The sequence below is a fragment of the Cottoperca gobio genome, unplaced genomic scaffold (genome assembly GCF_900634415.1).
Source record: "Cottoperca gobio unplaced genomic scaffold, fCotGob3.1 fCotGob3_399arrow_ctg1, whole genome shotgun sequence".
Taxonomy (NCBI): domain Eukaryota; kingdom Metazoa; phylum Chordata; class Actinopteri; order Perciformes; family Bovichtidae; genus Cottoperca; species Cottoperca gobio.
The window spans coordinates 33,448-57,652 of record NW_021166987.1 but is presented as its reverse complement, the minus strand read 5'-3'; the positions used below and the strand labels follow the sequence as shown (position 1 = coordinate 57,652).

At 40.7% G+C, this 24,205-nt stretch overlaps 2 protein-coding genes across 2 annotated transcripts; both read left to right on the top strand.

Moving 5' to 3' along the window:
- Window positions 1-6,603: 6,603 nt before the first annotated feature.
- Window positions 6,604-9,290, top strand: LOC115005923 (zinc finger protein 771-like). The gene is made up of 2 exons (XM_029427895.1): window positions 6,604-6,835; window positions 8,198-9,290. Exons 1-2 carry the CDS (start codon window positions 6,670-6,672, stop codon window positions 9,151-9,153), a joined length of 1,122 nt encoding a protein of 373 aa, XP_029283755.1. The 5' UTR covers window positions 6,604-6,669; the 3' UTR covers window positions 9,154-9,290.
- Window positions 9,291-10,623: 1,333 nt separating this feature from the next.
- On the top strand, window positions 10,624-24,177 carry LOC115005922 (DNA replication ATP-dependent helicase/nuclease DNA2-like). Its single transcript, XM_029427894.1, has 25 exons — window positions 10,624-10,845; window positions 12,780-12,836; window positions 13,432-14,128; window positions 14,306-14,423; window positions 14,731-14,880; window positions 15,160-15,343; window positions 15,513-15,661; window positions 15,844-15,963; window positions 16,129-16,375; window positions 16,960-17,074; window positions 18,455-18,611; window positions 18,907-19,098; window positions 19,242-19,484; window positions 19,673-19,786; window positions 19,920-20,029; window positions 20,287-20,396; window positions 20,560-20,688; window positions 20,849-20,941; window positions 21,104-21,297; window positions 21,599-21,688; window positions 21,858-22,071; window positions 22,213-22,302; window positions 22,431-22,616; window positions 22,748-22,894; window positions 23,114-24,177. Exons 1-25 carry the CDS (start codon window positions 10,816-10,818, stop codon window positions 23,165-23,167), a joined length of 3,990 nt encoding a protein of 1,329 aa, XP_029283754.1. The 5' UTR covers window positions 10,624-10,815; the 3' UTR covers window positions 23,168-24,177.
- Window positions 24,178-24,205: the final 28 nt, after the last annotated feature.

The window sequence follows — 24,205 nt, the reverse complement described above, 5'->3', positions numbered from 1 at the left end:
TTCTTTAATAACTTCTGTGCAGATCACCTTCCACCTCCTCTGTGTGCTCAATGAATAATCACGTACGGATGTGGTGGTAGAACTATATGCTCTTTAATACCCTTGTCCATCCATCGTCTACCGCTTATCCGGATCAGGTCCAGCTCCAGTAAGGAACCCCAATCTTCCCTTCTCCGGGCCACATCCTCCAGCTCCGACTGGGGGATCCCGAGGCGTTCCCAGGCCAGTGAGGAGATATAATCTCTCCACCGAGTCCTGGGTCTTCCCCGGGGTCTCCTCCCAGCTGGACGTGCCTGGAACACCTCCCTAGGGAGGCGCCCAGGTGGCATCCTTACTAGATGAACCACCTCAACTGGCTCCTTTCAACATAAAGGAGCAGTGGCTCTACTCCGAGTCTCTCACGGATGGCTGAGCTTCTCACCCTATCTCTAAGGGAGACGCCACCCGTCTGAGAAAACCCATTTCGGCCACTTGTGCCTCCCAAAAAAGAAATTCTATATATAGATACCGCAATAATATCAATATAGTGAATTGTTTTGGCCGCGATAATCGTGTAGTTAAAATATGATATCCTAACAGCGCTTCTTCAAGAAATCTCATTGGCTTGAGAAAATGATTCACATTTTCCTTTTTCCAACTTGTTGGGATTTGGCTGCAAATGTTGGATGAATTTCAGTTGTCAAAAATATATTTAAAAAAAACAAAGTAGCAGCTGAAAACGGACTGCACAGAACAGGCCCCGCTCACCAACCTGACCTAGTTTTAACAGCTGAACATGCACCATGATTGAGAGCTCATGGAAACTAGTTAGCAAACGAGCAGAGAAGTCGAAAAAGCTCAAAACAATGACGAGTGGTAGAAACATACAGCTTTTGATCTTTGTTTTGTAAATGTTTGGAGTGACTTGAATCCGTGCAACATGTGCACTAAAGTGGCAATAATTCCATAATGGAGAAGAAACTTGATTTTGCGTAAAAGTGGAACTGAGAATCTAACAAGCAGAGTCCAGTCTGAACACGATATCTGCCTGTAGGACGGAGGTGTGTGCTGGGGTGTGTGAATATTCCCTGTTGGTGCCTTGTGTGTGCATTGTTTGTACCCATTGTGTGTTTCATATGTGTGTGTGTGTGACCCTTTTTCTAGTCTATGTGATGATATTATAATTAACTCATTAGTTAGAATTAATTCTACCTCCTGCACCACATCCCCATGTGCCGACACACACACACACACACACACATGCACACACACTGCGCAGGAAGGCCCCCTGGCGCTGCTCTGTGCTGAGCCTGTTTTCCTTCCATCGTTTGGTGATTACACTTTAATCTGCATATATGAAGTGCTTTCACCTGTATTTAAATGTAAGGTTAATTAAATGTGCCTTTTCTTTATTTTACATACACCTTGTAGAACACCATAGACCCCTTTCACATACCACATTTGAAATGTAACAGTAGAAAAAGCACAAATGTAATTAATTAAACTAATGATGGTTTAATTCTATGTGGCAGTTTCAGTTTCAGGTCCTGGTCGTGTGCATGCTAGCTCACTGTCACCCTGCCGTGACTCACTGGGACGCTTTCGTAGCAAATCAAAAAGTCTGCTGTGAAATAGGCCCGCTTTATTAAAAAACAAATGACAATTGGTCACACATTTCTCAACATTGAGAAGTGGACTGAACTGTGGATCACTTTCATTGCTTTGACACTAAATTCATCATCTTTCAAAATCCACAAAGTTTTCTTACTGAAACTCAACCGCCACCAAAACCTTATTGTCCACATGTTTACATACTATTTTCAAAACTGTTACATTTATGTTAAAAACACAGGATAACACAAATTTACTGTAAATGACACGGTGATTTTCTACATTCTGCTACACGTACATCGTTGTAGATGATTGTCTGTGTCATAAGGGGGCACGACTCCATGCAGTAATCATTTTAAATATCACTTTTAATTAAATATGTGAACAAGCATTTTACAAATCAACAAAACGTACAAGCAGGTATTAAGAGGCCTCAAAGGTGACAGTGGATTATAAATAGACTCTTGACTTTCATAAGATTTGATTTGACAAACATATTATATCTGTGGTTTGATTAGTGCTCCTCCAGTAGGCTCACAGACATCATCTCCTGAGTGTTGTAGTGTACTATTTGTTTTTGATTCATTCAGAAATAAGGAGCCTAAATTAGGATTATTTGAGTTTTGCCTTTTAGGGAGTCACATTATCTGATTCATTCACTGACATTGTCTGCTTTTAAACAATGAATAAAACTGAAATTGGCTTTAGATGCTCTTATTCTGTCTAACTTTGTACTCATTTTTATGTGTTTGCTGTGAAGCACTTTGGGCTGCAATTCTTGTATGAAAGGGGCTATACAAATAAAGTTTATTATTATTATTATTATTATTATCATGCTGACCACTGTAAAAATCTATATGGTGATCTTTAAGGAATCATTGAAAAGATATTCATTGGAAGAAGAACAATGAGACTTTAGAAAAGGGAAATTAGAGGAGGAAACATAAAAGGGCGAATAATTGAGGAAAGTGTTCTGACATTTTCAGTCTTTCTCAGTACAGCTTCCAGGAGGATATTTATGTAATGTGTTTTTGATCCTTTGACTCTATCCACAGAGCAGAGTTGTGATGTTCAGGTTCCCTCAGGAACAGCAATGCTTTCACACACATATACAGACACACATATACAGACATATCTGCTTTTGCATGCATGTGCACACACATTAGATGCCTTTGAGGTCATCCTTTTGGTTTGATTTTTTTGTGGATTTTGTGGAGGACAGCCCAAAGCAAACAGGAATAATCCTAAAAAGAAAGAGGATATTTCAGAGGTGAGAAAATAAAAATGATGTAATTAGCTGTAAGAAGTTTATATTGCATTTTCATAACTAAACATACAGAAAAACTGAATCAGAGTCGGTCAGGAAAACAAAGCTGTGACGGGCAACAAGAACTTCTGCTCCATTATTGTGATGGCCCGTATACGAGGGGGTGCTCCCGATCTGTCTCACTTAATATTTGATAAACCTCCAACCTGTTGTTCAGGAAATTATTTCTGCAATGTGATTTTAGTTCATCAATAGCCAAGACTGTATATTTCCATGGTCACGAATGGTCACAGTCAGTTTGGATTTAAGTTGTGACTTGGATTTATAATTGTGATGGTTTCAGGCTCAAATCAAGAAATAGAACTTGATTTATATAATCTATACTTTTTTTGGATTTGGAGTTAATTAAAAGTTCAGATGCTGTAAGCTGAATATGTAAAGATGAATGTTTTGCCCCGTGGAGTTAGGATGTGCCTGTGAAAATCCAGTGTTTGACAATCTTCATCGAGTGTTTAATGAGCTACACAAGACGTGCGTATTAAATAGTTTGATCACATAAAGATTTAAAGGTCAAACTAGTCACTAGGCATGCTGGTGCTTTGTTAAATTAAGGATGCTAATGAGTCTACAAAAGACAAAGCATCTCTCTCTGTCCTTTTCTCTCTTTTCTTTCTTTCACTTTGGCTTTGACCTTTGTAAATGTGGTGGTGAGGCAGGGACATGAATGAATGGATGAGTCAGTGCACTAAATATGCAGTCAACACCAGAGTTTACTGCCTGTCATCCTCAGTGGACGACACTCATCCGGCTGCTTCCACTATTTCACAATATAATTTCAGCGGCAGTGTATAAATGACAGCTCTGTATCAAATTCATATGAATAGATTTCAAAGGCATAACAGGCGCCACCTAAAAGTCAAATTCTACATTAGCACTGTGAATTCTGCAAACTGCAATCAAACCAATTAGAATCAAAGTGTATTTTGATTGAGTCAAACCATGATCTTGTTTTTTATCTTCCAAAAAAAGCAAATAGATATGAATAGTGCAAGTCTTTTTCTAAATCTACAATAAATAACTTCGCTAATTTTGATCATCTGAGACAAAGACAGACTCCAATGTGACTATTCGTGATTATGACGCCATTATCTTGTCCCATTAGAGTGAAGTCACTCTCAATGTTGCCAGCTGAGTCAACTCATTAGAGCGCAGTTACTCATGTAGTCGAGTATTATATTATACAGTATGTATATTATACTAATCTCTTTTGTATAGCAGTTAATGTCCAAGAAATGAATAATGAAACTGTGGAAATAAGGAGATCTGCTGATATTTACAACTTGAACATTACTCCAAAAAAGGACTGCAGCATATTTGCTGTTACTTTAGAGCCTTAATTGTTAGTAAATTGACTAGACCTGTGTCTTTTATTTAGAGTAACACTACTCTTTATATATAAATGTTATAAATGACACTAGAATGATGTTTGACTGACAGCTGAACCTGCAGGAAGAGAGGCAACGTAAACATGTCTCTGGTAACTGTAGTTATGTAACAGTGTTTTGATAGTGGTGCTACAGAGGCAGAGCAATCTGGTATATATTATGTTATTATGAGTAGTTGTTCCAGTAGACCTTCTGTACTTAATTCAGTTGGAAACAGGATCTCTGTACCATACAGACTATTACGTAACTTAATATGATTAATATCTATTTCCCAAACTTCATTTCTGAGAACTCTTTTGCATGTGTTTATACTATACCCGTTCACAGTAAACACGCAGGACACAGTGTCAGGATGAGCACCAGAAATATTCAGTGCCACCTGTGAGCATATCCACTTTACAGTAAAAGCTTACTTTTACTAGGTTTTTTTCCATTTGACTAACAGCTGAGGACACAGACCAGATGCCAAAACTCTGTGACTGTGGGGAACAAAACATGTAAATTTCATCTGGACTTTAAGAGGAGATAGGTGTGGGGTCTGGAAACATCCGTCACATTGGCATGTAAAGTTTACATTATGGCTGAGTTGTGTGTGTGTGTGTGTGTGTGTGTGTGTGTGTGTGTGTGTGTGTGTGTGTGTGTGTGTGTGTGTGTGTGTGTGTGTGTGTGTGTGTGTGTGTGTGTGTGTGTGGGCCCCCAACTGGTATGTTATTGTCTGACCACTGAGATTGAGGACTTTAATCCTCACGTCTAAACTAACAATACCATGAATGGTATCTCTGGTATGTTTCAAAAGCCTGGCTGGGACACAGAGGAACAAGCTAATAGAAATAAAATAAGTTCAAAAAATAAATATAATTCCTCATTAACAATAATGTGCAAGTTAAATATATTATATATTTTTGTGGATTACTTTTTACTGAAACCTGATAGCTTAATGATTTAGTTTAATATATAAATAAAAGCTTGATTAATCCTTTTTTTAGGGCTTTAACACCGTATTATTCCAAACAGGGCGAGTTAGTGTTCTCGCTGGCACAACTTTTTAAATATAATTTTCATTTTAATAAATATGTTTAAAGGAATGAGATTGCTTGTTTCTCTCGTCATATCTGGCAACCCAGTGAGCAGCCCGTAACAATTAACAATAATGTGCAAGTTAAATATATTATATATTTTTGTGGATTTATAGAAGAAAACATTTTCAAAAATAAATCAGTATATCTCGTTACATATTTTAGGTCAACAAATAATCATCAAAACTGCATAATTTGTATAATTACTCAAAATATATTTTTTAAGTGTCAAATAAAAATGCAGTAATCATTAATATCATACAGCCAGTCAAGTGTCTCAAACGTTGATTAAAAACTTCTCTCTTGTGTTTTTGTGTTTCAATCATAGACTGTAGGTTTAACTTGGATATCTGCTCCCACCTCCTGGTCAAACAAATATAAATCTGGTTTATTGTAGCCAAGGCAGACAGGTGGGCATTTAGGTATACGTAGTTTTACTAAATGAAACAGTTGTGAGCTTGTTCCAGTTAAAGTCTTTCACACTAAAACTTGCAAAGTGAATATCCACATAATTATATAAACTGGCTAAAACCACTGATCAGATCATTTGTCAGTGTTTTGTTTCATGGCCGGTGGGTGGCAGCAAAGCTCGTGCAGAGAGTCCGGGTCCATTGTGTGCCTCAGTTTCAGTCAGCAGCTTGTGTTGCCATGTCCCTTTATTATGCTTTTCCATAGAGCTGCTTATTATCCTTACAGGCAAATTGTTTTTTTAAGCATGTTTAGCACATTTTTTTAAATTAAAAAAACAATGTCCACTTCACTGTCTGCTCCTTTCCTAGTGTGTTAAGTTCATACATTCACCAATTCAATCAATTATATGAAGGTGTTTGAATAATTGTCAGCCTATGTACCAAAATACACATTAAAGTCCAATTTCTAGTGGATTTTCTGGCACTTTAAAATCACATGTATTCCCTTGACTTGCACATATAACCTACACTTTATTAATGTAGAATCTATAACATAAAATAAAAACATTTTGTCCAAGGTACTTAAATAAATAAATAGATAATTATGTTTGGGGCAGTGGAGCACAGACCTGATAGCTTAATGATTTATTTTAATATATAAATATTATTAATCCTTTTTTTAGGGCTTTAACCCCGTATTATTCCAAACAAGGCGAGTTAGTGTTCTCGTTGGCACAACTTTTTAAATATAATTTTAATTTGAATAAATATGTTTAAAGGAATGAGATTGCTTGTTTCTCTCGTCATATCTGGCAACCCAGTGAGCAGCCCGTCTCGTGTCCCTCAGTAAACAGACTGGAGGTCTTCTGTCACCCGCAGAAATGTTCAAGAAAGAGAAACTAAAAGCTTTGGTCAATGAGAGACTGAAAGCCGCCGCTGAGGAAATATTCAGCATGTTTGAAACAACTCTTAAAGACTACGAGGAGATCGTTTTCCGATCAAAGCAGGAGATCGACCAACACCGAAGAAGGCTGGCTGCACGGAAAGGTAAGTGCTCAGGTGAACTTTACCCTCCAGGCAGCGCCGAAACTGCTGATTTAATCACAATTATGTTTGTTAAAAAGCCTTTTGTCTTCTCTGCCACTCCCTAAACACTGGTTACACAGGAGACAGCAAGTAGCGCCATTTTGCATCCCTATAGGGGGAGGGGATGCAAAATGGCTGTCACTGGCTAAATGTGCCAGTGTGTGTGTTGTTGTTACCTTGGTATGATCTATAGGCAACACAACGTGGATGCTAAAGCCTTCCCTCCTCTCAGGCACGTCAGGTTGGAGAAGAAAAAGGGATGGATGGAGTAAAAAGGGCACGCAAAAGCGTTTGGGGACAGTTTATTTGATACTTTATTATCAAAAAGAGACATATTTTACTATGGAGTGATGGAAGAAGTACTTCAATCTTTTTAAAGTATCAATACCACGGTGTAGAAAATACTCTAGAAGTGTGTTACTCTACAGGTAATCAAGTAACCTGCAATCAAATCTTACTTAACTAAAAGTATTACCATTGAAGTATTCTTAAAGTACCAAAAGTAGTCATTGTGCAGAATGGCCCAGAGTAAATTATATTTGAATATCAATGCATATCAATAAAAGCGTCTTTGAGTTACAAGAAAAGCGCTCTACAAGTCTAATGTATTATTATTATTATTATTATTATTATTATTATTAATAATAATGTAATAATGTTGCAGCTGGCAAAGATAGGCCTAAATATGATTTGTAGTACGCAATACTGTGCCTGAGGTGCTATCCTGTTCATTTAGGATAAATGGTGGCCTGCGATGACCTTTAACCAGCTTTATCTATCACGCCATTAAAGACATGATGGACCGTTGTACATATTAAACCATGAAATGTACATGATGTCATAATACAAAAGGTTGTAACTAAATGTGTGCTGAAATTAAGCTTAAAGGACATATTGGCTCTAAACTGATTTTTTATTTCATAGCGTTTGCAAGCCGATATACATTTTATATATTTGCTTTTATCCACTTTTGTTTGGAAGGACATCATCACAAGCAGACCCTTTCACAAACAGGCAGCCATTAAAAAGCTGCAAAAAAAGGTTGAAAACAACATTTTCTGCCATTTTTGCATGAAAAATTACTTAAACTAACCGATTATCCAAAAAGATTGGTGGTTATGTTTCTGTTGATTTAACTAATCAGCAGCGTTAATTAAAAGACAAGCGTCAGTGCACCCGTTGTTGTTTGGTAGAAAGAAAATTCTGATATTTTTATGTGCTTGATTGCATTTTAATTTTCTTCCTGCTAAATATTCCCAAATGAAAATATTTGATCAAACTAAAGCTTAAATGAATTGTTTTCTCCTGTGTGATCCTGTCCAGCCCCCCTGCAGCCCTCTGTCCAGGAAGAGGACGCTCCCTCTGAGCAGGATCACTGTGAGAGGAAGACAGACCCGAGTGAGGATGACCAGGAGCCCCCGCAGATTAAAGAAGAGCTGGAGGACGAAGTGTGGACCGCTCAGGCAGGTGAAAAGCAGCAGAAGGAAGCTGACACCAAAGACTCAATGTTCAATATAGTTTATGTGCAAAGGAATGATGAAGATGGAAGACAGGATCCACATCACGACCAAGAAGTGGAAAACAAAGGAGACTGTTTGCCCAGCGGCAGCTCATGTGGACAGTTTCAATCAGAACCTGATAAAGAAGACGGCGATGCTTCGAGCAGTGACGCTGACATGAGTGAAGTTAGTGACGATGAATGGAGAGACGCTGGAGGGGTTTACTCGGGTGTAAACAGGAAGCAACCACAGCATGAGACAGCAGAGAGGCCGTACACCTGCAGCATTTGCAACAAGAATTTCAGGATTAAATCGATTCTGACTCGCCACATGAAGACGCACACGGGAGAGAAACCTTACCGCTGCGGTGTTTGTGGTAAAAGCTTCATCCAGCGCTCCTACCTGCAGACTCACATGAACTCTCACTCCGGACAGAAGCCGCACACGTGCAGTTTTTGTGGCAGAGGGTTCACACAAGTTGGAAACATGAACGCTCACATACGGATCCACACGGGAGAGAAACCTCACAGCTGTACTGACTGTGGTAAAAGTTTTAGAGAGAAAGCGGATCTCATCAAGCACACGATAATTCACACTGGCGAGAAACCTTACATTTGCACTGTGTGTCATATGAAATTCAGCGCTCAGTCTAATTTAACGCGCCACATGAAGACTCATTCGGGGGAGAGGCCGTATAGTTGCACCGATTGTGGGAAAAGATTCATTCGGCGCTCTCATTTAATTATTCATATGAAGACCCACGCAGGAGATAATCTCTAGACTGTGTGTGTCTTTTGTATTTTTTTGTGTGTGTGCAAGGACTCACATTCGAGGAGTAAAATGTCCCATTGTATCCATGTTGTTGCGATATAGTTTTGTACTGCCGAATAAAGTGCTCAGCAAGTTGTAATACTAAACGTTTCTCAAAGTCACAATCATTTGTGTGTTTGTCAGTTTCCAGTGTTGCCCTTTGAATGACTCATAGATGATATAATTACCTCTTTGTCACTAAATCTCATGAAAAGAGCAAAACAAACAATGTGTTTCTTAATACTTTCCACCTTTTCTCACCCCTGAGATTATTCATTCCTTTTTGAAGATGTTAAATGTCACAAATGTTTTTTCAAAGGCTCAGTAATTTCCTAAAACAGCTGTCACCCACTGCAACAGTGTGGTCACTCACTATGGAGCTGAACAGCACAGATGACATTTCAGGCTTTTGGCCACACAGACAAACCTTGTTAGTGGGATCATTTAATTGTTTCATTGTTTTATTTCACAGCATAATGACGCTGATATAAATATGACTGACCTGGTTATGATTCAGACGAAGATTTTATTTTAAAGCAAGAAATACTGATGTTGAAACGATGGAATCTGTAGAGAAGGCTGAATGGATACAGATCATGGATAATCAAACACAGGTGAACGTGAATACCACATTTTCATGCCATAGAGGTCAGTAAACAAGAGAATTTAATAGACAGTTTTATAAATGCCAAAATGCATTTATTCTTTCAACTTCTTTTCCCATTCTTGTACTTTAGTAAGGCAAGGTAACACTTTGTGTGAAGATGATCATAAGCAAAATAATTAAGTTAATTCTTCAAATTGCTACTGCATACATAAACCATCTTGTCTTAGTTAAATACATAATAACTGTATCCATTGTGCCCATAGAAGTTATATGAGGCGCCAGCTTTACAAAAGCATGTGCTCTTTAAATATTTACTAAATATTTACTATATATCATCATCATCATCATCATCAAATGTCGCATTTAATCTCCAGACCTGTTGAAGATCATGAATGCCAAAAGATAACATTTTTAAGTGTCCTTAAATAATAACTTAATATTGTTTTGCATAGAATATAAGAACTATAATGATTTATTTAAGTTATAGTTCCGTCAGATAGCTGTTTATTGATTTGGTCTCTGTTGGAGTGTTTTACCGGAAGTGCACTGATGTCATTTCCGTTGCGCGAAACAAACTTTGGCGCTCCAGACTTGAAAACATTGGGAGAGACAGCGTAAAGACCATCAAGAAGATGGCTCCAAAACATTCAACCTGTACAGGTTTTTTTTCCACGGAAGAGTAACGTTAGCTAGCGGTGTTGGAGTAGTTACGAGTTGTTCAAAGTTAAGTAAAATAAGCTCTTCGGTTAGCTGAAGCCGGTGATGTTAGCTGAAGCCGGTGAGTTAGCTGAAGCCGGTGAGTTAGCTGAAGCCGGTGATGTTAGCTGAAGCCGGTGAGTTAGCTGAAGCCGGTGATGTTAGCTGAAGCCGGTGATGTTAGCTGAAGCCGGTGATGTTAGCTGAAGCCGGTGAGGTTAGCCTTCCGTTGTCAACACCGTTAGCTCAGAAGATCTCGCTAACTGTCGAGAAGAAACTCACTTCAATACTGTAAATACAAACACCTGGCTGTGTTTGAATCAGTCACCATGAACAGGACCAAACTGAAGAAAGTCAAGGTGAGTGCACGTGCATTAGCTAACTGTTGTTTTTTTATGATAACATTAATTTAACAGTAAATCTAATGAGACGGTTAAATCTGGCACCTGTCACAGTTTATTACGTCTCTTATAAACTCAGCTGTGTCTCTGCCTGGTTTGATTGTTTTAGCCATCTTTTAATTTGTTCTGGTCAACAATGTAGGATATAACAACATATTACTCATTATATTCAAATCAAATCAAATTTATTTGTATAGCCCAATATCACAAATTACACATTTGTCTCAGTGTGCTTTACAGACTGTACAGGATATGACATCCTCTGTCCTTAGACCCTCTGTCCTCAGACCCTCTGTCCTTAGACCCTCGCATCACACAAGGAAAAACATAATTAAAGGGGGAACAATGGAAGAAACCTCAGGGAGAGCAACTGAGGAGGGATCCCTCTCCCAGGACGGACAGACGTGCAATAGATGTTGTGTGTACAGGATAAACAACATAGTACAAATATAACATTTGACAGAAATGATGTTGTGTTGAAAAAAGAGAAAGTCATACCCCGTATGATGAGTTAGTAACATACATTTACATAAATGCATACAGATAGAGAGGGAGAAGAAGAGAGAGGAAGAGAAGGAAGAGAGCAGGGAGGTGTCTTGAAAGTATTGAAAGTAATACAGAATTAATATTTCACTTAATGATTGAAATATATCAGAAACCTTAACATTTATATATTATCTACTATAAACTAACAAGACGTTTCACAAAGCGGAGGTTTTAAATGGTATATCAGATAAATATGTAACTTACATTGTCGACATGAACAACAAGTTATTGCTGTTACGAGGAGATTATCACCTTCCTGCAGTCTTAACCTCTTAGGAAGTGGGCGAATTCATCCGAAAATACCTACAAACAACATACCCAAAGTAAAGTAAAGCTGCTCTTCAACCATTTGCACCAGCTGCATGATTTTGGTCTCATTCAAAAGATAACACTCTTATTGTTCTTGCAAAACAGTGAAGAATCACTCCAAGTGCTTCTGGCACTGAGTAATAGTGGTCTGAATATATTGAATTTGAAGAAAATTCGCCTGAAGTTTGTTGTTGAAAAAGATGTCTGAAGATGGTACAGCTGGTAGTCCAGAGCTGAAATACACAATAGAAACATAGAACCAAGTGTTATCAAGTTCACTCAATTTCAGATAAAAAGGGATAAAAACTTAATTTATTAGACAGGTTTGTCCAAGAGTAACACCAGGCGTACACCAATTGTGCAACATGTACTGTACATATTATAATATTTATTATTTTTTTACTTATAAATAACTATTATATACCCATATTACCTGTTAGTAGTAATCACACAGAGTAAGTGAAGTATAAACACATTTTTTTCTAATATTTTGAAAAAACATACCATGGGAAGTGACGCATCTAACGAAAGAGGCGCACGTTTCCTTTACGATGCGGTCCAAGGTCCAGGGTCAGTCTGTAACAAAAGAAGTGGGTGGGCACTTTCTTATCAAGTTGACACTGATTGGCTCATGAAGGTTGTAAAAGACCCACCCCACCTTTTATCGATGTGACGATGTTCACAGTGGATATCTTTTTCCCGGAAACGAACGTGTGGACCTCTGGCAAAGCCTTAGGGGCGTCTTTTTCAAAAATATTGCTGAAAAAAGGATTTTTTATGAGGCTTTGTTGGCTCAAAGTTCTGATTTTGATTTTGAGTGTACTTGCTAGTTTGAGGAGCTGATTGTACCGCTGTTGTGATTTTTTTTCAGAATTCAAAAATGTCCATGTACAGGCGCAATAAAACACCCGCTGGGCCCGCACACTCTAAGAGGTTTTAAATGTCAAATGCTCTGTACTAACTTGGTGTCTTGTTGGACAACAAACAAATGGCAATCGTTAAATGATGGTTATTGTTTGCTTTGTGGTTTCTGTCAGGCTCCAGGAGGGCAGAAAAACATCTCCTCCTTCTTTTCCTCCCAAAACCACCAGAAGGTTAATTATATTTGTTTCCCCTTTTAGTTCATTATTTCTCTCTTTGCTGCCTCCTTTTCTTTTGTCTTTGTTTTCCTTATTTCTTCAAACCGGAACCACTAAAATCTCATCTTGATGTTATTACTTAGGGCCATTATTCATCATTTAAGGGAGATGAACAATTTGAGAGATAATTATTAGTAATGTGCATGTAGTAGTCAAATAGGTAGAGGCATATACTGTTTAGTTTAACTCTGTAAAATCAATCGCATAAGTTCAGGAAATAAGAAAGCCTTTAAGATCAGGAAAAGACTACATGTATCACTATATTAGGATAACAACCTTCCTAGACAATTAATATTTCGGCAATGTAGTATCAACCACGTCTAATGTCTCTGCTTTTTGTTTTTGTGGGCAGCACATTCTTCCTTTCTCTTAAACTCATTACACGTCTCTTAAAGTTGCTTTTCTCTTTTTCACCTTTTCTGTTTTGATGTATTTTTATTCTTTTCTATTGTGCTGTAATGCCTTATTGTATTTCTATCTGATAAACAATTTACCACTAATCATTTGTAGGTTATGTATTAAAACACTCATTTGACTGTGTCGCTTTTAGGAATTGTCATCCTGCACTGCACTCGCCAGGACTGAAGCTCAGATCAAATACGGTGAAACCTCCACATTCAGACCCCAGTCCCCCTTAAAGAGGAGTATCCTTGGGGACCTGGAAAACCTGCCTTCCTCACCAGATCTTCTCCTCACTGTGCCTGAGACCCCCACCAGTCAGATCAGGCTGGCTTCCTCTTCTTCCTCCAAAGATTCAGGTCAACTGAGCCCCCCGTCCAGCAGAGAGGTTGCGAGCCGGGAGAAACTCGGCCAATTGTCCCCCATCTGTCGTAGTCCCCGCTCCAAAGGGCAAAGAGCACGGAGAGTTGTGAGCGAGGAGGGAGGAAAAACCAAGTGGAAAGAGAGATTCCCTGGCTCCGTAAAAAGACTCATCAGCCCTCCTCCAGAGTCTCACAATGCCAAAAGACCAAGAAATGCCAATCCACCGGCACAAAGAACTGCCCTCAGTTTTACCGTGATAACAGAGCAGAAAGCCAATGGAAACCCACACATACATCTGGATACGGATACTCGCACTCTTTCGGCTCACATGCACAAACCTAGTGCGCAAACTATCCCGCCTGCAACGCAGAGAAGTGCAAAGGGGGGAGATATTGATCTTAATAAGGCAGGAGGTACAAGAGCAGCAATGACATCATCAAACGGAGACGGAGAGAATGTGACATCGGATGAACAGCGATCTGGAGGTAAACTGATGCAGTTCTGATTTAACAATATTAAGAAATCCCAAATCACTGTATGTTGAGTGTCATATAATGATGTCTATAATGTATTGATGCAGCTCTTAATTCACAAACATTTAGTTTTTATTTGGTGTGTTTTCATTCTCTGCTAACTTAATTTACTACTTTTCTGCACAAAAGAAAATACAGGAATGACGTCAGGGTGTCCAGTGGAAGAGAAGTTGGGCGAGAGCTGGTTTGATGAGCAGATGGATCATAATGAAGGTCTTGTCACAGAGGCTAAATCCCAAAAACCCCGGTGAGAAACGCATGAAAACACTGGGTTGGAGAACTTTCCTTCTTAGTTTGATCAGGTTACATTACGATACATTTGCTCATGTCAATAATAGAGGAGGAAAGATAAAGTAGTGGGTTCAAGCACTTGACCTTTTGACTAATATACTGGTGAAAAGCTTCGATCTCAGGGTCTGTTCATCCCTGTGACGGCTGATAGTAGCCTCATAGTTTTAGTGAGTTTGTGAATGGAAATTGCACAATGACACTAAGACCTATATGTTTATATGTACACATATCTGATATACAGTATATCCTCTCTGTTCGTACAGTAAGGTGCCGGACCATGTGATCCTTTCTGGAGGCCGAAACAACCGCTACTGGGTTTTAGATGTGGAGGAGAAGCCTGGCCACAAAACGCTGACCATGACATGCTCCAAATCTCAACATCCAACTGAGACGTGTCTGCTGAAAGATGGATGGTAATGCCTTAGGTTCTTCTGTCCCGAGTGCAGGAAATCAGATTGCCCAGATGTAGCCCGGCTCTGTGAGAGTAGCACTGACTTTGCAACTTTTAATATGTACAGCATTTCTGCGTCTTTGCTTACATTTCTTCAGTGTGTGTGTGTGTGTGTGTGTGTGTGTGTGTGTGTGTGTGTGTGTGTGTGTGTGTGTGTGTGTGTGTGTGTGTGTGTGTGTGTGTGTGTGTGTGTGTGTGTCTTTACATGCTTATAAAATGATAATCCCTTGGGTGTTTCCAGGGAGATGACGCCTGTTTGTTGTGGTGATGTGGTGCATCTAGAGGGTCGCTCTGATGGTGGATCCTGGGTCGTGGACAGGGAGCAGGGCTTCCTGGTTTTACTACCTGATAGCCTTATCTCAGGTACAAGCATCTCCAACTCCATCCGCTGCATGAGGCGTGCAGTACTGGGAGATATGTTCAAGGTAAAAGGCTTTACATTAATATCACTACCTGTTTTTTTATGTTAGTTTATTATTGTGTATTTCTTTCTTATTCTTATTTTTCCTATTTTATCTCGAAGTGGACCGTACACTTACACACAATAACATCATTCTATACTCTCTTCTTCTGTTTCATTTTGCCGTGACGCAGACTTTTGATGGTGGCTCCAAACAAATGCTGAATGGCACCATAGTCCATGAAGTCTTCCAGAGAGCAGCTACAGCTAAAGACTTCTCTTTGAAGAAACTGTCTATGCTGGCTGACCAAGCCCTGTGCAGTCCTCAGTACCTGGGAGACATGTAAGTGGTCAGATTATACCCTCCAGGTGTGGAATGATACAATGTCCAATTGTTCATAACACTTCAATCAAGAAATACAGAAACAGCAGAGAAGTGCTGAACAGTTGTTTGTGGTTGTTTCCACGAATAAATATTATTTGGTCTTGTTCAGTTAAGTTTATGTTTTGTCCATTTGTCTCTAGGTACAGTTTGGGTGTAAGCCAGGAAGAGATGAAGCAGGAACTGCATGATTATCTGCCCTCACTGGAACATTGGGCAAAGCAATACCTCAGCTCCACACCAAAAACCATCAGCCTCAAAATGTACACACACACACACACACACACACACACACACACACACACATAGAACACACACACATAGAACACACACACATAGAACACACACACCTACAGATTAGCTAACACAACCTCATTAACCCTGCAAGAGTCTACCTGATTGTTTTGTCTCTGTCTCGATGACCTCAGCCCCGGCAACAGCAGAGCTCCAGGCAGATGTCAGGACTCGGCAACTGTTGTCACGGTAGCAGAGCTGGCAGATATAGAAGAGAATGTGTGGTCACCGAGATTTGGTCTGAAAGGGAAAATCGATGTGACTGCACGGGTTCAAATCCAAAAACCACGAAGCGGTGGTCACAGAAGCCCGGAGGAGAGAACCATCCCCCTGGAGCTGAAAACTGGAAAGGAGTCGAACTCAATAGAGCATCGCAGTCAGGTTGGTGGACCAAAGCATGCTCCAATAGGAAGACGCTTGTAGACTGGTGGGCTCGGGTGAAAAGGCGGGTTAACGCTAATATACGCAGATTTAATCGCACTGGTTTAGTTTATTTTAGGATCATTAGCTGTGCTCTAAAGCACAGGACGTGTTCCTGGGGTCCACATTCAAAAACATGCATTAAACAGTGCAGTCAACACAAATGGAAAACATAATACATCTATAACATTAATATGTTCTAAGCAAAAACTACATATCCCCATATGCAAAGCATCCTTGAGTTCTGTGTTGGTCTAGTCAATGACATTGCTAAAGATTTCCATATTTCCATCGCTCTATATTCTACTGAGCGTTTTAGGAAATTAGTTTTTTCCTTGGGGGGGGGGTAAAACCGGCCTTCTGTTGCCTGTATGGTGTTTTAATTGACTACTCTGATATGATGGAATTTATCTTGAACTTTCCATGTTGAAAGTAGAATTGAGCAATCATCCTGTCTTCAGCTTTCAGCCGTGTGTGTGTGTGTGTGTGTGTGTGTGTGTGTGTGTGTGTGTGTGTGTGTGTGTGATATACATACATGTGTACAGGTGATTCTTTACACTCTGATGAGCTCGGAGAGATACAATTCTGAAGCTGGCTTCCTGCTTTACCTCAAGACTGGCAACCTGCACCCTATAGTGGCCAGCCACATGGACCGCAGAGGTACAGTCTACTCGCATGTGCTTTACCAACCTGCCCAACACCAACTGTGTCATGTCAAAATAATATTCTATATCATTATAATAATTGTAAAATCTTCATTTACACTAAGGCTGTGAAGATTGTCGGCATTGTGAGACGAAATTATTATTATTATTATTATTATTAAGAGGCACTGGATTATTTACCCAGTATTATCATATGGGTATTATTAACATGATATTAAAAAATATATATGTTTTAATATAATGGTATATTGCGACACCCCTAATTTACACACACACAGTCCCCTTTCAACCAGATTGTGTGTGTGCTTGAACCCCAACACGATGGTTTAGTGAAACCAAAGAAGAAGAACCTTGCCTTCTTGCACTATTTCACAGCAGCACGTCCTCCGTCACCTTTAATGCCTCTGACTCTGTTCGTCTCTGACTCTGTTCGTCTCTGACTCTGTTCACCTCTGACTCTGTTCGTCTCTGACTCTGTTCGCCTCTGACTCTGTTCGTCTCTGACTCTGTTCACCTCTGACTCTGTTCGTCTCTGACTCTGTTCGTCTCTGACTCTGTTCACCTCTGACTCTGTTCGTCTCTGACTCTGTTCGTCTCTGACTCTGTTCGTCTCTGACTCTGTTCGTCTCTGACTCTGTTCGTCTCTGACTCTGTTCACCTCTGACTCTGTTCGCCTCTGACTCTGTTCGTCTCTGACTCTGTTCGCCTCTGTTCACCTCTGACTCTGTTCGTCTCTGACTCTGTTCGTCTCTGACTCTGTTCACCTCTGACTCTGTTCGCCTCTGACTCTGTTCGTCTCTGACTCTGTTCGTCTCTGACTCTGTTCGTCTCTGACTCTGTTCGTCTCTGACTCTGTTCGTCTCTGACTCTGTTCGTCTCTGACTCTGTTCGTCTCTGACTCTGTTCGCCTCTGTTCACCTCTGACTCTGTTCGTCTCTGACTCTGTTCACCTCTGACTCTGTTCGTCTCTGACTCTGTTCGTCTCTGACTCTGTTCGCCTCTGTTCACCTCTGACTCTGTTCGTCTCTGACTCTGTTCGTCTCTGACTCTGTTCGCCTCTGTTCACCTCTGACTCTGTTCGTCTCTGACTCTGTTCACCTCTGACTCTGTTCACCTCTGACTCTGTTCACCTCTGACTCTGTTCACCTCTGACTCTGTTCGTCTCTGACTCTGTTCGTCTCTGACTCTGTTCACCTCTGACTCTGTTCACCTCTGACTCTGTTCACCTCTGACTCTGTTCACCTCTGACTCTGTTCGTCTCTGACTCTGTTCACCTCTGACTCTGTTCGTCTCTGACTCTGTTCGTCTCTGACTCTGTTCGTCTCTGACTCTGTTCGCCTCTGACTCTCTTCGCCTCTGACTCTGTTCGCCTCAGAGCTGATGAAGCTGAGGAACACCTTGGTTCATCACATCCACCACATTGTGGAGAAAGAGGCGAAGCGGAGCCGTTTGTCTCAACTTCCTGACATCCTGACAAACAGACAAACCTGTCAGTATTGTCCTCAGAAGAGAAACTGTGCTTTGTATGAGAGGTAAACTTTTCAAACTAATTTTGCAGCCATGGAAATGTCAAGCATTAGAATTGTTAATAAACGTATCACTTAGTGTATCCACCATAAACTATTGTTGCAGATTATTGAGATGCTGAGTTTAAAAAGCAGTTAAATGGCTTTAAGAGTATTAAGCTTCCTCTCGTATCACCTATTATTTAGGTGGAGGCTTTAAATAAACCCAGTGGGTGTTCTGCCTCTTCCTGTACTTTATTTGTTATCTTTGTGTATCTTTAAATTGTGACTCTAAACGTAACTGTCCTCCCTCTTCCTCCAGGGTGATCGATAACAGCTCTGCAGACGTCTGCGAGGATGTTGTGCGTGAGTTCCTACAGCAGGAGACAGGTCACCTGATCCCACCACATCTAAGCTATTTTTCCCATTGGCTGCTGCTCTGCAGCCTCGAGGCTGCCAGCATGGAGGCCAAGAACGGCAGAAAGCGTGTGTGGCTTCAGACGTCTGATGAGAGGTAAACTGCTGGTCTCTCATATTAAGACATGTAAACATTTCCAGTAAAGTCAAATCCAAAATTGGATATAAAAACACGTGTATAAAGCCAGCCATTTCATACTTTATAAAACCCCTAATATGCAGTATTTACTGTGTTTCTAGTGAGAAGAATGGGAGCTGTGTGGGGAATGTGCAGCTCAGTGGCCCGGTGACCGTGCAGTCTGAAGGGGTTTTCCTCCATCGTTTCCAGCGAAGCAGTGTGGTGCCAGAGAAGTGTTTGGTCACCAGCGGTTTAGCCAGCGGGGATCGCATCGTTGTTAGCGACCAGGAAGGTCGTCTGGTTGGTTTGGCAACAGGATACCTGTGTGAGGTCAGCAGGACATCGATCAGCTGCACTCTGGACAGGTGAGAGCAAACCCACCTGTAGAGACAGAGCGCAATATACCTTCCTCTATACCTGCTGGCTAAAGTATTGCAACCAAAGAGTCTGTAGTGCAGACTACAGCACAGTGAATTGTTTCGACTTTTCTTCCACCAGCTGCTCAGTTGAAGGCATTAACCTGATGTACACCTGTTTTTAATGTGTTTTCTAGAGACCTGTCTAAATTCAGTGGTGTGTTGTTTCGATTGGACAGTGATGAAGGTGTGGTGGGCCTCAGCACTCACCTCACCAATCTCTCCAAACTCATGGAAAACGGTCAGGACAGGTAGGTACAGTAAAATGTAGTAATGCATGGCATAGTATGTATGTAATAGCAAAACCAACTTATCCCTAATAAGTAAGGAAATTAAGTCTGTGACAGGTGAAAGAATAGCCTCACCTATTTTATATTTGTGCAGTGATCGTCTGAGGGAGCTGGTTGTTGACCTTCGTCCTCCAGAGTTTATTTCCAGTCTCAGTTCTGTTCTGCCAAGAGAGGCCAAGGACACCGTGGCCAACATCCTCAAAGGTGACAAAGCTCCCTTCTTCCCTTCTGCCTGTCTCATTTACTTTCTTTTGTCCTTTTCTATATTAATTTTTGTTTTACTTTCCATTACTGTGGGAGGCAATGCTATAGATGAGCAACTTTAAAATTAGAACACATAATATGCACTTCCCCAGAAATGTTCCACATATGTTCCTTTCATACTCGATAATATGAAGACATCTCATCATTTGAGGAGGAGAAAGCCTGTTGGGTCAATTCATGCATTTGTGTGTATGTAGGTCTCAACCAACCCCAGAAGCAAGCCATGAAGAAAGTGTTGTTATCTAAAGACTACACACTGATTGTTGGCATGCCTGGAACGGGCAAAACCACAACCATCTGCACCCTGGTAAACTCCAACCCACAATCTTTAAACTTATCTGAACCATAAATCAACACGATCTACTGGCTAGTGAGACCAGAACGCTAACCCTTTCTTCCCCACCTGTCTCTCTCTAACTTCTCTTATGTGGCACCCTCCACCATTCTGTCTTGCTTTTTCCTTCTTTCAGGTTCGCATCCTTCACGCTTGTGGGTTCAGTGTGTTGCTGACCAGCTACACACACTCTGCTGTTGACAACATCCTGCTGAAGTTAAAGCGTTTCCGGGTCGGGTTTCTGCGTCTTGGGCAGGGGCAGAAGGTGCGCTGTAGTTTGATGTCTGTTATTCAGTGTGTAAAGCACAGTAAAACAAGTCATCACTTCCCACATTTGTTTTGCTAAGTTAGGAACCTTCCTAAAAAATAAATTAAAAAAACAACAGCTGCAGCCAACATCTCTTGTTTTCTGCCGCTCTCTCCAGGTTCATCCAGACATCCTGCCTTACACGGAGGAAAGAGCGAGGAAGAAGGGAATTCACACTCTGTCAGAGTTGGAGCAGCTTTATAACAAGGAGGTGAGCAGTCACTTTGTGGAATATTATAACCGCAACAACTTTGACTGCTTTTATATACACTGAAAATGAGCTCGATGTTTTTTCTGCATCGACATGTCACGTCGTGTTACATAAATGTAGTAACGTCTTACCATTCAATACCGATCCTCTCTCTCTGTCTAGCTGGTAGTGGCAACCACCTGTATGGGCATCAAGCATCCCATTTTCACACGTCGCCGGTTTGATTTCTGCATCATAGACGAAGCTTCACAGATCAGCCAGCCGATCTGTCTGGGACCCCTGTTCTACGCCAAGAGATTTGTCCTGGTTGGAGATCACCAACAGCTGCCACCAATAGTACAAAATCACGAGGCGAGGTAAAGTGTGTGTGTGTGTGTGTGTGTGTGTGTGTGTGTGTGTGTGTGTGTGTGTGTGTGTGTGTGTGTGTGTGTGTGTGTGTGTGTGTGTGTGTGTGTGTGTGTGTGTGTGTGTGTGTGTGTGTGTGTGTGTGTGTGTGTGTGTGTGTGTGTGTGGGTACGACATGAGACCGTTTTTAAATTAAGGTTACAGTTCAATATGTAGGGAATGTGACACGGTCAGTTGGGTAATTAATGCAAAGTTAAAATAATGTCAAAAGAAATATCTTGCATCAACTTCCTTCTTCCTTCTTTCCTCCAGGTCACTTGGGATGGACGAAAGTCTGTTTAAACGACTAGAGCTCCATAGTGAAGCAGTGGTCCAACTCAATGTACAGTACCGGATGAATAGGTACGCCTACACACACAGGAAACACTGTGCTTCAATAATCTTGTACTTTTTATTATGAGCTCATCCTTTGGACCATTCAAACAACAACTATACATTAGCACAAGCTTCATCATTATCTGGTATTTATGACCCCACTCTATTATAAACAGTTTGTGCTCTTTGTCTTTAGGCAGATAATGTCTCTCAGTAACTCCCTGATGTATGAGGGTCGGCTGGAGTGTGGATCAGAGAGGACAGCCACGTCCCTGCTCACTCTACCCTTCCTGCTGTCCGTCCAGTCGGAGCTGAGTGCCTATTCCGAGACTAATCCGCAGCACGACCTGGCTTGGATAGAGGCCACATTGTTGCCCGGGCGTCCTGTTTGCTTCCTAGACTGCTCCATGGTTGGTCGAATATATAGTGCACGTAAAGCAGTAGATGTTGATTAAATTCTCAAAGAAGATTGTTTTTCATAAAGCTGTTGTGAGAGAGACAATGGAGCTGAGCTGGTCAACATCTCGATTCTCTCCACTGCTTCCTTTTAGGTGCCAGCACTGGAGTCTGTGGAGCAGGGAGGCGTAAGCAACCACACCGAGGCTGCTCTCATACACAAGTTGCTTTCACTGCTGATAAAGGTACATCAGCTGCTCATGTATTTATGGCATATCGTGGGGTTTTTAATGTCCTGGCTTATTTGATAGGGTCATGAATTGTTTTTAATACAGTTATCGTACCAACCTCTGCTTGTTTTTACTTTCTTCAGGCAGGATGTAAGCCCAGTGATATCGGTGTCATCGCCCCCTACAGACAGCAGTTAAAGAGCATCTCTGCTCTGCTTCAGTCCTCTGCTTTCACCGGCGTGGAGGTGAACACAGTGGACCGATACCAAGGACGGGACAAAAGTCTGATCATTTTTTCTTTTGTCAGAAGCTCTGCGGAGGATGGAAACGTAAGTGTTTCTCATCCCATCTCCCTTTTTTCACTCATCTTCTCTTTGCCTCAAAATCTGCATCTGTGAACAAGCACATGAACAGATGAGTGATAACCTGACCTGATTCTCCGCTGCGTCTCCTTTCATAGTTAGGAGAGCTGTTGAAGGACTGGCGTCGCCTGAATGTAGCCATCACCAGGGCTAAACACAAGCTGCTGATGCTGGGCTCTACCACAACACTACGACGCTACGCACCTGTGGAGAAACTACTGAACCATCTCCAGCAAGAGCAAATGATATCCTTTAATTACATAATGCATTACTCTTCAATGGGAGTACTGTTGGCATTAACTTTAACTTTTTATCTTCTTCAGTTCTGTGCATTAGAATTAAGCCTGGTTTATCCTCTCCGTAGTGTTCCTGATGCAAAGGGTGCGCAAGTTGTTCTGCAAGTGGTGCTTGGATGGTTTCTGTGTATTCTGTCGACAGTTTTTTTCCCTGAACCTTTACTTCACATTATCCAGCTCCCGCCAGCTGCCCACATGGCTTTACCAAGCATGTCCCTGTGATGGAAGTCTGTGACGCCATGCTGGTGTTTCAGGTCAGCGGTCTGTCACAGTGGAGCAGCCACTAGCTGTGGATCAACTCAACAGGGCAGAGATTTAATCTGCAAACACACTGAATGATCTGGACGCTGCGATGCTCATCAATAAATGGTCAGTTTAGGCTCTAAGAATTCATACTGACCCATGTGATGGAGAAGCTTTTATTAGCTAGAGACCTTCAGGCCTCAGCTGCGATTCTTAATGTTGATCAATTTTAAAATTCAACACTGAAAGAACTACAGTTTTAAAAGTGTCAATAATTAATGCTGTGAAACAAGGTGCTGAGATACTGAACAGCTACATATTGAACTGAAACTGATGTCTTATGGTACTGCGCACCAACCCTCGACCAGGACCGGTCCCTATGATACACTCATAGTTTTTATCAAATACCTCTGGCGATACTGACAATATTTAAGACTTGACTATCGGTACTTTCTCGAAACATCTACATACACGACAGTTAGTCATTTGTAATGTGAATATGGGGACCAAACCTTTTTATAGTTCATACAACAGTCGGATAAGGTTAGAAATGTCAACTGTGAAACGCAGGATTACAAACTGAAAAGTGAAGCTACATCACAATACTGAAATAACAGAATTATCAATATTTTTCCAGCTCACATCTCAAGTACATGTTGTATAAAGGAAGTGAAGGACATTGTAGTGTCATTTCTTATTTAGTTGCTCAACTGTAAGTTATTTGATGAGAAATATTACATCAACAGTACTTTATTTTGTGAATGGACTTCACTGGCCTGCAATTTCTGTAAAGAAATGGAAACTACTAACTGGTATAAATAACTATTTTAAACTGTCAGTAACAGAAAAAGCTAAAGCAAAACCAAGTTTGTGAGTTCATTCATTTGCGGCCACCAGAGCGACTGATTCTACCTTTGATCTGTTTTACATCTTACTTTTAATATTGTGAATTCAGCTTCTACGTTATGTGAATAAAGATTACAAATACTTTCAAAGTATGAAATGTTCTTTCAATCC